A 19,484-nucleotide genomic window follows, 5' to 3' on the forward strand; every position below is an offset into this window, starting at 1 on the left:
AACCTAGGACCCGGGTATCATAAATAAATAAGCTAATCACGTTATAAAAAAGGGTCCCGCTGAAGCATTGAAAAAAGAGCTTCTTAAAAGCTCATCGCGACAGCGTCCTTCAGCGGAGTTGGAAAAATTCCGCTGACATTGCATTAGAAAATGAAATAAGGAATCAGCGTTCTTCCTCAGGATTGCCGTTGCGAGAGGACGCGATCGAAGCAAGCGTCGTAACGGCCGATAGTTCAAATTTCACATAAATAGGTCGCGTGAGAAAATCTCAGTCTTAGTTGTCTTCCGTCAGTCAGATGAAGTAGTTATTACAAAAGAAATCCGTGTCTAGTTGTTTGCAGTTTACGCGAGAGAGCTCCAAAGGCATCGTAAGTTCAGAAAAAGGAGCAAACAAACAATCGGGAAGTTAAAGTTATCGTTAGAATATCGGTCGGCGAAAGTACAGAGTTTGGAGCCCGGAGTTGCTCCCTCGTCCGTTTTGTTTCAGAGTAGGACCACGTCGATCCAAGGACCAGCGGAGAAGAGATCGCCGTAGAACTCCAGGTAACGAACATTCCTTGTCTTTCCTTCCCCTGCCTGTTCAGTCAAAGGTAGTGTTTAAATATATGTCCTTGTGTTCGTATTTACGGGGCTAGTCCCCTTGTAGTTTAGTGTCGACGTGCTCTCCAGAGCTACCCCCTTCCTTTTACAACGTTCCTCTCACCTAACAAGCGAGTGGCTAAAGGCTGTCATAGCCTATCCACGATCCCCGCTCTTAGACTTTATACGGTATAGACCAGTAAGATAGAAAGTTTATATGTAGTTGTATTATTAGTTAAATTTGGAATATGTGTGTTGCTTAATCATCTTTTCTGCCATTTTTGGCTGATGATGGACAATTTGATAAAGGAAGAGTCTCAAAGTTAACACCCATGCCGAGGCTGGGAGGGGAGTTCGAAAGTTGACCACTTAAAATTATTCTTAAGGCTTGGCTGGAACTTTGGCTGACACCAGGATAGCCATTTTCAAATTTTACTCTCCTTTCGAGAAACCACTATGATATTCCAAAATCTAAAAAAATACATATGCTTAGAATTCCTTCCAGAACATTCATGTGGTTTGCTTTCACTGTTGCCAGATATAGCAACAGCAAACCACATGAAGATTGACGTGAATGCTCTGAAAGGAATTCTAAGCATGTGTAATTTTTCAGATTTTGGTATATCATAGCAGTTGTTCGATTGGAGAAAAAACAAGTTGCCCTGGCATCAGGCAAAGGTCCATCTGAACCTTAATCATGGAAGGTAGCAGGGTTAATCCACGTCAAATGCAGGCAGGTGCTGATCCTTGATCTTTCAGATAATTGATGAAAATTGAAATTGTGTTGTGTGCCTAATGGATACCTGCCAGGTGTTTTTGTGAAAATCCTCGCAAGGGGGTTTCATCAATAGTAGATACCTCTTCACCAAAAATTGTTGCAATCTGAGAGATTAAAGATCAACACCCACCCGATTTTGCATGGAATCATTAAAATTCCTCTAGTCTCTAATACATATAGTGCCAAAATGCCATTAAGAAAAATGCAAGTTACTATATCTACAAATTTGCTATGCTTAGATGAAGTTGAAAAACAGTGAAATAGTGTTTGAAAGATAACATACTTTTCTGCACACTATATTATAGATCCACCAACCCACCTGAAACCTTGGCGTAGGAGGAGTGGCGTTAATGTTGCTAGTTAAAGTTATGGGAAAAGGCTGTAGTTTGCATATTTTCTGAGGTTGCAGAAAGCTTGGATCTATAACTAAGCTCACTGTACAAAAAAAAGTAGTCACCTGGCATGTGGGATTGGATAGATTGTTCTGAGGTGATACAGTGCAATAGTATCGGTCTTATTTGCTGCAAGACTTGGCACAAAGCAGTTGTTAAGTGCCAACAAGGGGTGATTACATTTGGGCAAGTCAAAGCCCATCCTTTGAAGGAAGTAGTGGAATTTGCCAACATATCGACTATTATATACAGGTCTACCAGCAGTCGCAGCAATCTGTGTCTACTGGAAATTCTACTCAGAATTTGACCAAAAGACAATACTGACTGACCACAACTGCTGGCATCTTTCGTGGCTTGAATCGCTTCACTTTGAGGCAGGAATTGCTGCAAGATATCAATGCTCACCCATCCCAACCCATTTCTGAACAAACCCTCCACAAGGAACTGCCAAGCATGAACATATGGTACAGGGTGGCATGCAAGAGTCTCACAAAGTTGCCTGGTTACAATAAGCAGACACAAACAGTAGATTGTGGAGGACTGGTAATATCTTGTCTGGTCACACTAATTAGGTTTGTTTGTATGCGAATGATTGTCAATGTTCTATTCATGTAGACCCCAGGAAGTCTTCCATGACTGAGTGCAAGTTGTGGCTCTTTGATATTCTGGGGGTTTAAATTACGTGGAAATGGGTCCTTTATTTCAGCTGACAGCAATTTGAATCAACATGCCTCCTTTTGCCTTTTATCTTAATGAGGAATGAAATATTCCCATCCCTACCTTACATTATGACAATTGCAGCATTCACCAGGCTGCAACTGTGATTTGCAGGATGAACTTTCAGGAGCAAAATCTGTAATGGCCTGCAAAATCCCCAATTTGAACCCAATTGAAAATCTATAGGACCATCTTTAACAACTTCTCAAATGTCATCTACACAATCTGGCTGACCTGTGCAATTCTTTGATGCAAAAGTGATTGAATATTGATGTCTCCTATATCCAGAAACTTGTCCTGTCCATGCCACAGTGAATCATATCCAGGCTCGTGAAAGTGTTACATGATTTTAGGTACAGGCAACTACTTTTTTTTTTGTCCAGTGAGGTTACAATTAAATGAATAATGATAAAACTGATGAAAGGTAATTCAGGTGTTCAATTTCCAGCTTAAATCCAAAGAGTATGATCAGATGACAAACCTCAACAAGTGAAAACTAGCCCGATTGAGTTCAATATGGACGATTCATAGCAAATTGAAGGCGTTTACCATGTCAACTCACCTTTCTTTTAAATTATTCATTCACTTGTGATGAATGAGAAGAGTTTTCTCTTATTGTGTACCAGTAGTTTAGTTTTACATTTACTATATTGGGGCATCTGAATATAAAATTAGTCATAAAACAAAAAGTTTTAAACATGTGTTTACATTATTTTCTTTCATATATACAATTAAGCCATTATGGCATTCATTTTGAGAAATACATGGTGATAAATGAAGTGAAACAAAATAAAATTAAACTAAAACAAGGAAAAAAAGCCTCAACTAAGTATAACACTTCATTTACTTCTGATGGGGAAAAATATAATGTAACATTCTTTTAAAATATAATGTCAGAATATGCATTTTATTAACCAAGTGCAAAACCCACACTGTTGGCCCTGAGACTAGCGACCTCACATTGCAATGTCGACAAGTGTGTCACTACCCATTTATTCTTTACAGCACACGTACTAATTGAATTATGGTTGACCAATATTAAAATTAATTTCCCTGATACTTCATGTTGGTGTTCTTAAGACAGATGCTGAAATTATAATAAATTCTTCATTGAAGAGATACAGCTTATATTTGATTTTTTCCCAATTTTATTAATTTTCTGAAAAACCACTTTGTTGCAAATGAGGATTCTAAATATTACACAAGATTGTAAGATTGAATTGTACACTATGCACAGAAAGGCTAATTGGGATTGACCTACAGTTTAAAGTTGGATCTGAACCACTGTGCTATGTGCCTCCACCAGGTTCCCTGGATTACAAGACGACGACGTTACACTATACACCATCTGAGAGGCCTCTAAAGCTTTCACGAGACTGACAAAATATGACATTAAAAATGGTACCAGAAAACTAGTACTCCCCACCTTTTGATTTTGAAATTGTAAATTGGACATTCAATGTGAATTAGTAACACTGTGAGCAGAGGCTGAAAATTTGGTAGTAGTGACTTTTTTAAATTCTGGTAATACCAATAGCAGTTACTTGAAGACAATTTTAGTTCTCCAATAATCCTTTGTTGTTACCCAGAATTATTACACTCCTATAAAATTCAAAATACTTCTGCTCTTTTAAAACAGACTTATCCAACATTTGTGAAAAATTCATTGATTTAATCAAATTAAAAGAAGGAACAGGATTGCTATCACATCTATGGACAAAACAATATGCGAGGAATGATTGTTTACTTTGCATAGGTGTAGGCATTTAGGAAAATATTACATTATCTCTTCTTTGTATACAATAATCACAACTTATTGCAGTGCACTGGGGCTGAAGAACACTTGACATATACACAGAATCTTTTTTTAACAAGGTTGCAAGTTCTTTGCATTTTGAATATCCATTTTAATACATGCTTGTATTCAGACCGATCAAATATTTACGTATAAGTGCTTCCGCATTATAATAATTTAAAGTGATTGCATGTTGAATTGACAAGCAATGTAATGGAAGCACTATCTTATTAGACAGAACAACATCTGCTTTTTCTTTTTGAAAGCACTTTGAAGCCAAGCTGGTACAAACAACAGGGTACAGTTTTCATACAAAGAAAATAAACATAAATATGCCACTCCACAGAAAATGAACTGGAAGCCATGCAAATACCCACAGGTTGCTTTCAAGAAATTGATTCCTACAAATAAATACATACTAACCAGAGTTTTCTTTTATTATGGAAATATTAAGCACACGTAACAATCCATGTAACTAATTTGCCACCTCATTCACATAACAGGAGAGCAAAAGGTTTCACTAACTGAAAAATAAAGTCAAGAAGCTAGTGACAAAATGAAACCCGATTATTGCTTTAACAAGGCATGCAAATACAATTGCATGTTCAACCTGTATATATGCTTCACTCTTGATAGTTTGATGAGTTTGCATGCCGTGAAAGATTACAATTTTACAGATTTTAGATAATTTCTTATGCATCAAATTGGCACCCTTGATATTATCTGCAGCATGACAAAATATTGTTGACGTATCTTCATGCTTTGTCATTAATAGCTCCACGTAATTCTCAAAAGAAAAATACACTACAAGCAGCAACATATATCTGTAGTGACACAGTTGTAACTTGCATCAAATCACCATTAATATAACAATTTGCATTGAACCAGCATAAATACAAAGCTTATGGGAAAAAAAGCAAGCGTTATTCTCATTCAATAAATTACTGAAACTCAAGTGTTATCCAAAAACTGCATTGCCTTTATTGATCAGATAAAGCATCATATGAAATTTCTGCTTTGAAACTATGTTGACCTGATAATCATGTGACGAATGAAGTGCTATGTGTTAATACTATTGCACACACTACAATAAAAGAAAAGGAAAACATTATTTTCTATACACTATAAATAATTCAAACATATTATTCCTTTTTATACAGAAAATGTTACCTTGTTTGTAATCAAAATTTGTACAATTGCATATAATATTATCACCTAATCAAATCTTATGTATTATGATCAAAACTACTATAGGCTACATCCCTCCCGTGGGTTAATTGATGACTTCACTGAAGTCAATAGGTTCACAGAGAGAGATTTGTTGGAATGTTCTATTTTTTTTTTTTTACCATTTCTTCAAAATACTACCATCATGCAATTGTTCTTTTGGTAAGCACTCCACATAATTAAGTGGAAATAATACTTTGAGTACATTAGACCTCTTAAAAGTGTTTTTTCCTCTTGCATTTTGTACATAGTTCAGAAAATCTGAGTGCTTATTTTTTATGGTGCATATTTTATTAGTTCAATATTATTAATTTTATAATAAGCCAGCATTGTATAATGTGTCAACTTGTTAAATAAAAAAAATGTTTTTTAGATTTTCATGCAGAGTAGTTTTCTGGCTTGCTCTCCTTGAAATCAATTGTGCTAAATAAATTAAAGCAAGTACAAATACTCACACACTAATTACCTTGCAAAACATTTCTCAAATTCCATTGGCAAAATTACTGCCTTCTACCAACATATGGTTACTGGTGTTTGGTAAATGTAGCATTTACCCAGAGAGAGAAGGTATTTTTCTGAACACACTATTGTATTTTTTTCTTGTAAATACATGCACACATGCACTCACACACGTTCTCACTCATACCAGCACATACAGTGAACGTCATCTACACTCCATTTTACAATATAAATAACATGTCTGGCTTCCAAATCTTGAGGCAAACTGATGCTAGCAGGTTGTACGCAAAGTCACATATAAATTTAATTCTCCTCACATCATCAAGGATGTACATAAAACTTCAAACAATACATGATATGAAAAGAACTTCCTTTCAATTTCTTTGCACCATGCTAACCGAAAAAACGATATATTGGTATACGGAAACAGCCTTGCAAGAACCCTTTGTTCTCGATCACCTGTAGAAGGAATATCTAAAGAGAATTAGCACGATATCTTTTTAATACAATAACAACTTTATTAAAAGGCAAATAGTTTCCTATCACTGGATATCATCAAGCAAAAATTCTATGTAATCATGAAAAAAATACCCTACTTGAATACTATTCCGTCAGCACTTGTTGGAACTTTAGATGGTAACAAGGTTTTACGTTTTGATCATACTGATTCTTCCACTTGTTCACTTCATTTTCAATCACTCCACTCTCAGAAGATGGGTCTAATCTTGAATAAAACAATGTCCAGTTTTGGTCAGATGCTCTTTTGTCTTGTTTCAGGAGTACAGGCTGTTCGGGAAACTGACTTGGGAAGACCTTGCACCTGGGTCAATGTTTCGTCAAGAAACATATCCCATCCACGTGCAAGTTTATTCTATATTACATATCAATTACATTTCCACTCATAATTTGTGATTAGACGTCAGCCATGTTAATCCTTCATACAATCCATCTCCTGTTGTGGCACAAGATGGCTGAACGTACCAGTTCCTGTCTCTTATTCTTGTAAGTCCTAACTTTTCCTGTATTTCATGTGGCTTCATAGCTTTAAAGGGGAAAAATGAAATAATGTAACTTATATGCATGCTTGCTTGCTTGCTTACAGGAAAATAAACTCTAAAATGTAAGCAAATTGCACAGCCAAGAGAAAATTGTTCTTCCTGAAATTTTTACAACTTAAACCCTATCCAGAAGAAATGATAGGAGTGACGAAACTGCAAAAATGAACAAAAATTTAGATATTTTGGAGTATTTTAATAATTCCATAAGCAGCAGCAATTTTGTCCTGGCTGTATATCAACATCTACTGCAGCAGTCATATCTTTAAATGGCAGTAAATCACAAATTGCAAAAGTTGTACTTTTAGAAGAAATATTAACACACATGATTAGACTAATGAAAGAACTGAAGCATTGGAAAGCAGAGTATGAACCATATGCGATTACTTTAGCATCATGGACGTCCAGAGGGAAGGGGGAATGAAGGCCCACCTAAAAAGTATATATTTCATAAATAATTTCATTTCAGTCACAGTAATTTATGTTAATTATTATAAGGGTGTTGAAGGACCATGATAATTTCAGACTGAAGCAGTATTTTTTGAGGGGGAATCACTATTATGGGGGAAAATATGCCTCCTTTGGCCTCTCCCTGGAAAAAATCCTGCAGACGTCCATGTTTAGCATGCTATGTTAATTGGACATTATCCATTGTGTAGTGCTATTTTTTAAATATACTTATTCCAACATGACGTTTTGAAGAGAGCACCTATTATGTCATCTTCAGGTGAAATTTCTATGGCTGGTGGTTGGGATCAAACCTACAACAGACCTGTGAATTTTACTACAAATCCTGTGCTTTAACCAATTACTACATGGCACCTGCTAATGCAACGGATTTGTAGTAAAAATCACCAGTGGTCAGAAGATGTGCTACTTGAGCGGTGCTACTGTAGAAAATTTGTACCTGTAGCAAAGCTACAAAATTCCTGTAGTTGTAGCGAAAAATTCGCTACAGCTACATTTCTTCTCAGCAGTCTGAAGTAAATTTTAAATGTGGCAACAGCATTAAAAAAAAACATAATCGACAATAACGCTTACTTTTACAGGAGGTTCATAGAGACAAAGTCTCTCATATGGAAATATGGATAATCTAGATTGTAAATATCTTGATATCCCAGATTATAGAGATCCACGTAATTTATTTAATTAGTATCTGTATAATTCTAATATCCAGATAACTGATATATATGAATTTGTTCCGGCTAAGAGCTACGTTTTTTTAGCTGCATGACTATTTTGGGGAGAAACATGCTTCTTTAGCGACACCCCTGGGGAAAATGCCTTGTTTGCGCCACCCCCAGAACAAATCTTGTGGATATCCATGGTGTAAGAGAGAAAAATGTCATTAACCCTAGAACACTACCGTATTCCAATATTACAGTGTAACTACCTCTACGTAAATTTTACGTACACGAAGGAATCTATTTTTAAAACAACTTCTACATCATGAAAACAAATTTCTATTAATTGTGAACATTATTTTGTTTATTTTTCCTTATATTGGAATTTTATTCTTCATTTTAAAATGTATAAACATTGTTTTATTAAACATAGAATATTTTAAGAGAAGGTCATGCTTGACAAGCCCGTTCATACATTAAGAATGAAGGCGAAAAGTTCGAACAATGAAAAGCAAACAATAATAATATTCATAACGCTGTAAATAAGGAACAAATGTAATTTTAAAGTCTTACAAGAAAATAGTGTATGCTTCTAAACTTTCGTTTTCAAAATCTAAGTCTCCAAATCAAATTTACAAATGTCAAAATTACGTGAAAGATATTTCTTGTTTTACACAGCTACGTAAAATTGACATATAGTGCACAACATAACAAACCAAATCAAGACGATCAGCGCTTGCACCTTCCTTACCACAGTGCTGCCTTATGTCCGACAGACAACTTGAGGCACTGCTAGGCAGAGGGGTGAGTGGGTGCGAGGTGGGAGGTAGGGGAGGGATTTGAGCACAAAGCATATGTAAATTTTACGTACGGTAGTGTTCCACAAATTGGCTTCCCACAGGAGCAGTACGTAGTTGTCATCCTCCTTTTCTTGTAGTTGCATAAACTGCAATACTTTCTTTTCCTTTGTGACGTGGCTGCTACTGTACTTGTCTCTTCCTTCCCCAGTACATTCAAAATTGACTTTCTAAACTCCTGTGACAGTCCCAGATTTATTAGCCTTTGCTACTGCCAGATCTTGGTCAATTTCTCACGGAGGTGAAGCATGAACTGAATTCGTGAGAATGGTCTCTTTTCTGAGTTGCCCTGATTATTGTAGAAGTTGTGAGTGTGAATAATGTATCCATTGATCGCTGTGATGTTGGTCATATTATAGAAAAATTCACGCAAATCTTATGTGAATACAAATGTCGTTATTACTACATGCACGTCAAAATTACATGCAAGATTTTTCTTCTGTTACTATCGCTACGTATTATTGACGTACAGAGTCCCACATAACGCACAAACTAAGATGTTCACTGCTTCCACCCTCCTTACCTCAGTGCTGCCACGCACCTGACAGAATGCCCAAGGAATACCACAGGCGGAGGGGTAGGTGTGTACCATGTGGGAGGTAGGGGAGGGAATTGAGCACGAAGCATACGTAAATTTTACGTACGGTAGTGTTCTAGGGTTAATTACTGTCAAATACAACTTGCAGTGCAGAAACAAGCGATCCATTTTCCGCTACAATGACAAAACAATTGTGCCAGCAATCAATGGCTCAGTATGTTAACAGCATTGATCATTGTCATAGTATCCCACCAGCAAGAAATTATTGTCACAAGAAGGATAGAACACACTTTCTGGAATTGTTCACTAATTTTAAAATTACAATACGTTTAGAATACACTGGTTCACATGTCAGTTTCCTCAATATATTTTATGATAGTCTATTGTAAAAAGTTCGTACGAGTAATTGACTTTCCTGCAGAAACTACAATTTTCTTAAGTTAATATACAGTTTCCAAATATATGTATTTTCCCTACTATTATGTTGCTGTTCTGGAATTTTGCTAATCATGACAATGAGGATGAATGGTTTATTTAGTAATTCTCTTACCTAGAAAATTGCTGCCGATTTTGGCTAATTGTGATAATGACTAAGAATGGTGAATGAGTAGCAGGAGGATCCCATTCTCCTACACTGTATGCACAGATAAGTTAATTGGGACTGGTCCGAACCACTATGTACCTCAGCGAGGTATCGAACTTGGGACCCTCTGAAGTGACAAAGGACTGTTTACAAGGTGACACATTTCCACTGTCTCTTCAGGGAAGGAGTCCCAACAGCACTCCACCTCTTTCTCATTTATGCCATAGACGCATCCTCCAGTACCCCCCCCCCCCCCAGCATTATGTTTAAGGGCCTAGGAGATAAATATCACATTTATAATGTTATTCCCCTTTTGCACAAAATCTTGTACTTAATTTCGATAAACATGGTAATTATCTACTTATTCAGAATATCTGTTTATCCATCATGTTCATGACAATTATAGACCTTTAAAGAGTCTGCAAGATATATTTTTCGTTCAAAATACTGTCTTCATATCAGTCTATTAAAAATGAAATGTTTATTCTCAAGAAAAATATGTTGATTATAAACATAAATAAGCCTATCAAATTTTATTTGTGTTTAATTATTATCATTAATTTGGGTAACACCATAATTGCAACATTCATATGTCAAATTTGAATTGATATACCACTTACATAGGTATGTTATTGATTGATTGATCGAGTTGGTGTTTTACGTCTGCTTTATTCACAGCAATGCTAATCGGGACTGGACCTACAGTTTAAAGTGGGATCCGAACCAATATGTGCCTCCACCGGGTATCAAACCTGCATAGGTAAGTTATTCTCAAACACTATAATAAAAATAAGTAACAGAAGTAACACTGCTATCAAAATTCTCGAATGACACGATTCATGAAAATAAATAACAATCTATTTTCCAGTAAAAGTACAACTATCATACTAGTAGTGACTTCTTTCGAATATCTACGATATCTCGTATATGGTTGTTTCATTCAGAAGTAGAGCAAAAGTAGGGAGTAGCAAACAAGAGTAGTGTAGCGAGCTACTTTTTGGTAAATGTAGCTGTAGCGAAGTACATTTTGGAAGAGTAGCTGTAGCTGTAGCGAAGCTACTTTTAAAATGTAGCATTATGATCACTGAAAATCACGTAGGTTTGATTCTCTGCACCAGCAGAAGAAATTTCACCTGAAGACAGAGAAGAGGTGCTCTCTAGAAATGACATATTATTGTTATTGATTTGCTTTATTTTACTTTGCTTTTTGTGCCACTTTTGACTAATTTGCGAAGATGGGGTTGGGTGATGATATGATGAACACACACTCACAAACATCCATGCCCAGGCCAGGATTCAAACCCAGGACCCCTGAAAACGACATGTTAGTGTGTGTGTGTGTGTGTGTGTGTGTGTGTGTGTGTGTGTGTGTGTGTGTGTGTGTGTGTGTGTGTGTGTGTGTGTGTGTGTGTGTGTGTGTGTGTGTGTGTGTGTGTGTGTGTGTGTGTGTGTGTGTGTGTGTGTGTGTGTGTGTGTGTGTGTGTGTGTGTGTGTGTGTGTGTGTGTGTGTGTGTGTGTGTGTGTGTGTGTGTGTGTGTGTGTGTGTGTGTGTGTGTGTGTGTGTGTGTGTGTGTGTGTGTGTGTGTGTGTGTGTGTGTGTGTGTGTGTGTGTGTGTGTGTGTGTGTGTGTGTGTGTGTGTGTGTGTGTGTGTGTGTGTGTGTGTGTGTGTGTGTGTGTGTGTGTGTGTGTGTGTGTGTGTGTGTGTGTGTGTATATATATATATATATATATATATGTATGTATGTATGTAGAAAACCACTACACAAGGGATAATGTCCAATTAACATTGCATGCTAATGCACAACCACTGTTACTAAAATTCAGAGAACTATGTAAGTACACTAGACTCTCGCTAATCCGGCCATTCCTTGCACATATGGGTGCTGGATTCGCGGAAGTGCCGGATTATTGAGGGGGTCTGAAATTACGTACTACTATGTAGTTTAAACACATAGGGACTATGCAGGCTGTACTTTACGGGTTTCCTTTTAGAAGCCATAGTATGTACTGAACTTTACTGTAAGAAAGTCACAATTTCAAATACTGTACGTATGTATAGCATTGTTTAACATTTTTAACTAACAACATTGTTGAACATGATAATTCATTGTTGTGCAGGTCATTTCTGCTTGAGTGACTACAGGCTGGATGTGGGTCGGACTACTGAGAGGGCAGACTATTGAGGGCCGGATTAGCGAGAGTCTAGTGTACTTCACTGCATACAGTAGTTTATGTATCAATATCAATTATACTTCTTCAGCAGAAATATTTTGAATGTACATTTACAGCAAATTTGGAAATTTATAGAACTAGATTATTTTCTTCCATATACCTGCACAACAGTTCACCAAAATTAAAATTTGTAGCTCTGGTTAGATGAAACTGATGAAGGAACACTCATTTCCAGGATGAGGGAAAAAATGGCATACCCCCAAAAATGGGAGTATCTCAAATCCACTTATTTTTCATAAAATAAACAAGGAACGAACCATTACACATTTGTACATCTAAAGATTAATTGCATGGCATCAACTTACCATCTGGTAGGTCTTGCTTATTAGCAAATATCAAAATTATTGCATCCCTCATTTCTCTGTCATTTATTATCCTATGCAACTCTTGCCTGGCTTCATCAATTCTATCCCTATCAGCACAGTCTACTACAAATATGAGTCCCTGTGTGCCAGTGTAATAATGTCTCCACAATGGGCGGATCTTATCTTGTCCTCCAACATCCTAAAATTATGGAGAAAAATAATAAGAACATACAAACATAAAAGACCAAAAATAATTATTCAAGGACTTCTCTACACATACAACTAACACTGGCATCATTGTCTCAATCATGTACATTATGAAGTAAACACCCCTCTCGCCAATAATTTTGAGCTCAAAAAAGAATTCAAGTTATGCATAGTAACCTGCATCATACACAGTAGCACAAATCTGCAAACATTTAACATTATTCATTTGAAGCCAGTTTTAACTACACATACAAACATAAAGATGACGAAGATTATCTCCGAAATGAATAAGCATTTTTCTCTGAAGGAACTCATACGACTAAGAGCATGTACGTAAGTCAATTTTCATGGTGGCTACATAGAACCCACAATGATACTACTGGACTTTTCCAGAATAAAGTTAGGATTTTTCCCTGACCCATATAAAATACATATGAATTTTATTTTCATGAGGAAGGGGTGTGAAAGGTTCTTGTGTTCCCCCTCCCTGACACTGCTCAAATGGATTTATTAATTTCTAGGAAACCACTTAAAAATCAAATTTCTGATAATTATCAGAAACTGGTTATTTATGAAGAGGGCATAATTTTGAAGATGAACCATCAGTAACACACTTTACTGAAGCAATAAGGATGTTTTTTGAACATATGTTCCAAGTCTACAACATTAAATTTAACAGCTAGAACATATACTAATCTATTTTGGTCATTTAGGGTATTATGAGATTCCATGTAGCCTCTTCCTTAGGTAAAATTTGTTGGGGTTGTTTAAATGTACGAGATAAATGTACTTTAAAAATTGCATGTGGTATGCTCAATGGAATCCCACTTCGAGTAGATTGGCCTGTATCTTGTGCTGCATGCAGTCAGTCATGCTGAAATGCAGTTCCCTAATTTATCCCATGGGTGCAATAGTACAGGAATGTTTTTGATTTAGGGAGTGTGTGTTCCATTTTAGGACAGACCATATAGCTCACGATAAAAAAATGTAGTACAGTAAAATTGTATGTACAATTCAGGAACAGATAAGCTCTAGGCTTCACTCCATCATTTTGCATTCATTTTAAACATTTTTAGTTTCTCAAGTTTTTGGAGAGCACAGGACAAGGGAATTTGCATTTTCATTATTTGTTGTTGCTTTTCTGCCACTTTTGGCTGACTGCGACGATGATGATTGAGTGATGATTAGAGGAAGTGTCAGTCATGAGTGACACCCATGTCAGACTGGGATTCGAATCCAGAAATTCAGTGGCAAGAAAGTCAACCCCTTAACGTGCTCAGCCACTAAGCCACAGCAGATCAATACAATAGGTTCATAGAGGTTTGAATTATTTCAGATAGGGAGAAAATGTAACCAAAATAAAGTTATTGCATTTAGCAATCAAAAAGAGATTCCATGAACGTTATGCCTGTCAAATTGTTTGAAAGGGATACAATTCAGATTAAAGGATTTAGGGAGTTCTGTAACCCTTTATGAGGGGGTACAATGCAGTAATACGTGCACTACAGCTTGGGTGAATAACTTTCACCTATTTGTCCCCTACCTGTCAAAAGACTTGTTCAAGGGGAAAAAACACACTCATGTAATCACTAATCTTTACCTAATTTAAAATTAAATCAACTTTACTTACCCAAACATTAAATTTAACATTCTTATAGGTAACTGTTTCTACATTAAATCCTACAGTGGGTATTGTTGTTACTGACTGACCTAATTTGAGTTTGTACAATATAGCTGGAAACAAAGTTAAGGAAAATTTCCCTTTAGTTACAAATATAAACATTAGATTACCTAAATTTGAAATGACAAGATTTTCTGGATGTTTTGTCTCTCGCTATGAAAGTTACACAATAGAAAACAATGGAATTGTGCACAGATTTATGTAAACTAAAAAAAAAATCCAACCCAATAGATTCAGTGTGGCCACTCTAGGACCACGATAAAATTCAAATATAATTCCTAGTTTTCAAGGCAAACTTTCCAAAAATTCAATGATCCAAGCAGATGCTTTCTCTATTTCAACCTTATGTATTACTGCCTCTTACCACCCACCCACACACACAATTAACAATATAAAGGGTCTGTGCGATTCCAAGGTATCCAAAAAATGTAATTCAATTAAAGGGTATATGTATTTAAAATATTTAATTTAAGGTGCAGAGTTTATGTTTGCCATTTCACATACTCAGACTCCAAATACATCTACAAACACAACTCACAAATGTTACAAGATATACTAATGTTCGAAATAAAGTTAATTGCATAAGAATTTTAAACTCAAATTTAACTAATCAACTTCAAGATATCTTATCTTGCTATAATCTTCCATCTGCCAGATAGATTGTTCTGCAAAGTAAACGGATTGAGAGAATTCTGATTTATTTTCCAAGCAGCTTTATTTTTCATCCTCGATAAAAAAAGATAAACTGTGAAGAAATTGCATCTGAACATGTATAAATTCAATGTGATTTGGATTAATAAAAATTACAATTTTTCAAGTCTATGGAGAAAAATTCACGCAGAATTGAATTCCAGGTGAGTATCCACCCTGAGGTTGTTTCTCTATGGTAATTAGCTTCATTCCAAGAATATATACACAATATATGTTCATAATGACATATACACTCTAATACAACTCTTAATAAAACCAGTCTCACAACTTTCACATTATAAAATTACATAATTGAACAAACAAATCCAGCGACTCCCATTCCAGCATATTGCAAATCACATAGGTGGGATTGAATATGATGGTAAAACGGTACAGACTTGCTTAATATAAATTATAATGTATTATATATAATATAATATATACCTATATTCTCTAGTGGTTACTAGCAGATAAAAAAATGGTGTAGGAAGGAAAGTTCAAACATTTCAAAATCCCAAACAAGAATAATACAATACAACAGACCTGAAATTCTGCCTTCTATCAACATTTTCAAAGTACTACATAACTTATTTTCTATAATTGCAACCAAAATAAGCTGGATTTTGTTTCCATGTACAACTAAATGTCCATCTAAATATTTACATAACTTTTATGCATATAGTGTGCTAATAAATAATAATAAACTGCCCGTCTCATTGCACAATGAGATTACAGTAAGTGATGGAATTGCTGCATTAACAAAAAAGTGAATTTGGCAAAAGTGAACACTATATTCACATTTCTTACTACAGAATTTCAGCACATATTACTTCATTACAAATAGTTTGTTCATAACTGATATTTTTATATCAAAATGAATACATTTTCAGATTGTTTTTCACAGGAACTATGTTATAATACCACTGCAACAATGATTGTACTAGGAATATTCACTCCCTACTGAAAAAAGAAGACAAGAAAAAGCACTGAATGGAAAGGATACTTGTTTTCCCTGCTGCGTCTAATCCTAGCATTAGTATCCTCATCTCCTTATTTCCAAAAATTTTTGACAATAATTTGCCCATCTTGTTTTGCTAAAACTCTCACCACCTGCAAAGAAAAAAAAATCATATTAACCAAACATGACATTTATTTATTTCATGAAACTTCCATTACAGCAGAAGCCATTTTAAACCAGAAAGATGCAAGTAAACATAAAATGTTAGAAAAATAACATATCACTAGAGCCCGGAAGTTCAGGCATTTATTTTCGTTAAAATAGGCAGGCAAAAAGGCATTTATAATGTGGTAAATAGGCACTAAAAATAAAAAAAGGCAAAATAAACCGAAAAAAGGCACATTTAGAAGTTGCTTACTTTTATCTATAATTTCTGGCAAAATGTTAAAATCTAAATTGAGAATAGCATTTCAATTTTCTCCGTCTTGATTGCACATAACTACAAGGTGCTTTTTAAGTTCTCAACATTCATTGATAGTCGTCTGTCAAAGAGAATGTTTTTCATAATAGAAAATGATCTTTCTACTTCGACAGAAGTTATTGGAGCATACATATAACAAGCTAATGTAGCTGGACTTATTTTGGTAACAGCATTTTCACCTTTTAGAATATCACAAATTGTTTTTAATTGTTTCAAGTCCTCATTTGCACTCACTACCCGTTAGCACTTTTCTGCAACAGCTGACCCCTTTTCTCCTGGCACTTCCATCATCTGCTGCATAGATTCCTCGAAGATTTTCATGGATGCTATAATTGTAATTGTCTCTGGCAATGCACCATAATGTGCAAAAGTAAACTTGAATAGCACAGGAGTTTTTTCACTTCACAAATTGAAGCCGCTTCATTTTCTGGAAGAGCATCGATCACCTCACTGATTTTTTTAAGGTTGTTACCATAATATATAGCTGCTGATATCCAGGTTCCCTATCTCGTCAAGACTGGTTGCTGAGGTAAACTAAGCTCAATCGCAACTTCCTGAAATTTTCGGGTTCGAGAGGGAGATTTCAGAAATATTTTCTTTGTGTTCGAAATCAACCTGTCCACTTCAGCAGTCAATCATGCACAAGAAATGTTAACCGAAAGGCAATATCCTGACTCAGCATGAAATACTTTTTTCTCACACTTTTCTCCTTCAGCAATGTTGAAACATGCGTGAGTTCAATATTACTTAAATAAGGCGAAAATTATTCACATAATAAACGGAAGAAAAATAAATGCCAACAACGTTTTTTGGGAGAAAAATAATTTATATACACATTTTTTTAAAAAAATGTCAAATTTCATTGAAAAAGGCATAAAAAGGCATTATAATTAAAAATAGGCAGTGGGGTCCCAAATAGGCAAAATAGGCAAAATGAAAAGGCTTCCAAAACATTCGAAACAACATAAGAAACGTATATCCGGAAAATTTTTATCAATATATGCAGTAGATAAAAAGAGGCATTTTGCCAAACTTCCGGGCTCTGAATATCACTTATATCAAATGTATTGTTTATAAAAACTTTTCACAAGTCCATTACTAATATTAAATGAGAGTACTTCCAGTTAACTAGGAACATTTTAGTTACACTGTCCTCCACTGAATTTAACAGTCTTACTCAATGTTCAACCACGAGAAGACATGTCAGAGTTGGAAAATAAGGCAGCTAAGTAACAACATACACCTAGCGTACAGGTAAAATGTGTGTGATGCAATTTTCAGCAAAACATGTCAAAATGACTAGTTTAATAAATGATCAATCAAAGATTTTTCAAAATTTTTAAGTATTCTTGAGAAAAAAAAACAACAGGATTTTGATTACGATGTGTTACAAACCCTTTTGTGCTGAATATTATGTGACGACTATTATTTAAAAAAGTTTGAGGCACTCTGCAGATCTCTAGCTTACAATGCAATTGTAATAAATGTAGTTTGCTCATTTTGGGACAAAAATTTGACATATTACCTCTAACTTGGGCTTCTTCATTTTGCTAATGATATCAATAAGATCGCCGAATATCATCAAGAGCAGTGACAGTGAAGTAGAATTTACATAACAGTTGATTTCATGTGGAATATTCCCTGGATTTTTTAAATGAACACCCCAAAGCAGTTTTTTTCTTTGATTTTGCTAATCTCCAACGTCACAACAGACCAGAGGTTCAACAATTTTCCATCACAGTGTAAAGTCGTTTTTAGGAAGTGTAAAGGTAAATTAAGTAACAAAATGACCATTTAAACTGTACAGGTGTGGAAAAGTTTATGATATTCATCTCTCTTGCCATGGTTGAAACCAATATCATGGAAAGAAAATGAATATGGTCTCATTTAGCATGAGGTAATACGAGACCTTTGATGAGGTTCAAGATTACATCCCCCTGGAAAAATAAAGTATGTATGATGGGGGTGCTGAGAAGTCATTAGCTTTTGTGCCTCCTGTTTTGATATGAACAAATTGTAGGTTGTAATGAACCTTCATCCCTGTAGTTTCTTGTGACAAAATATGAGCCTTCTAACATAATTATATCTTTGCCTTGTGTAAGTGTGAACTGACAATGGTGCAAATTCTGGAAAGTTTTAGTGGAAACGACAACAGAGCAGTGATCAAATATATCTTCCTACAAAGCAAGTCTGCAAGGCAAATTCATGAGGATATGGTACAAGCATTGGGGGATTGTAGCCCTTGCTCTGCCACCATGAAGATCTGGATTACCAAATTTTGGACCCGTCATTTCAGCACAGTGGAAGCTGTGCATGAAATAATCTTGGAGAATAGAAGAATTTCTGCTGAACTGATAGCTGAGACCCTGGACATCTCCCATGAAAGAGTTGGTGTAATTATTCACGACCACCTTGACATGAGGAAGCTTTCCGTGAAGTTGATCCTGAAACTTCTCAATGCAGACATACAGATGCACAGCTGATCATTTCCAAAGCAGTTTTTCAGCAGAATGGTGATTGCTTCGTGATCCAATTGGTCTGCATATATTGGTATAATCCAGACAGAAATATGGTCGTGTGTTGAGGCACAGTGGTTCACCATGCCCAAATCAGTGTGGGGCACAGAAATCAGGTACCAAAATTATTGCCACTGTCTTCTGGGACATGGGTGTTGTGCGGTTGGTTAACTACCTCAAGAAGGGCTACAATATAACATGTGAATAATATACATCACTTCTCGATCAGCTGAAGTAGAAACTGGTGTCAACAGGATGTAAAAAGTTTCTAGACGAGTCATCTTTCTCCAGGTAACGCATCACCACACC

The 19,484-nt window shown here is 35.7% G+C and overlaps 1 protein-coding gene across 2 annotated transcripts in view; it reads right to left on the reverse strand.

The window, feature by feature from the left end:
* Positions 1-3,357: 3,357 nt before the first annotated feature.
* Positions 3,358-19,484, reverse strand: part of Arf6 (ADP-ribosylation factor 6) — a 54,308-nt gene continuing 38,181 nt past the window's right edge. For both annotated transcript variants that reach the window (XM_083131994.1, XM_083131996.1), the window contains 4 exons: positions 16,224-16,330; positions 14,480-14,583; positions 12,643-12,841; positions 3,358-6,989 (listed from right to left, as the gene is read on the reverse strand). In XM_083131994.1, coding sequence (XP_082988120.1) covers positions 6,847-6,989; positions 12,643-12,841; positions 14,480-14,583; positions 16,224-16,305 — 528 coding nt within the window. In that variant the 5' untranslated portion in view covers positions 16,306-16,330 and the 3' untranslated portion in view covers positions 3,358-6,846. The remainder of the gene's footprint in view (positions 6,990-12,642; positions 12,842-14,479; positions 14,584-16,223; positions 16,331-19,484) is intronic.

Source organism: Lepisma saccharinum, chromosome 1 (genome assembly GCF_977018435.1).
Source record: "Lepisma saccharinum chromosome 1, izLepSacc3.1, whole genome shotgun sequence".
Classification (NCBI taxonomy): Eukaryota; Metazoa; Arthropoda; class Insecta; order Zygentoma; family Lepismatidae; genus Lepisma; species Lepisma saccharinum.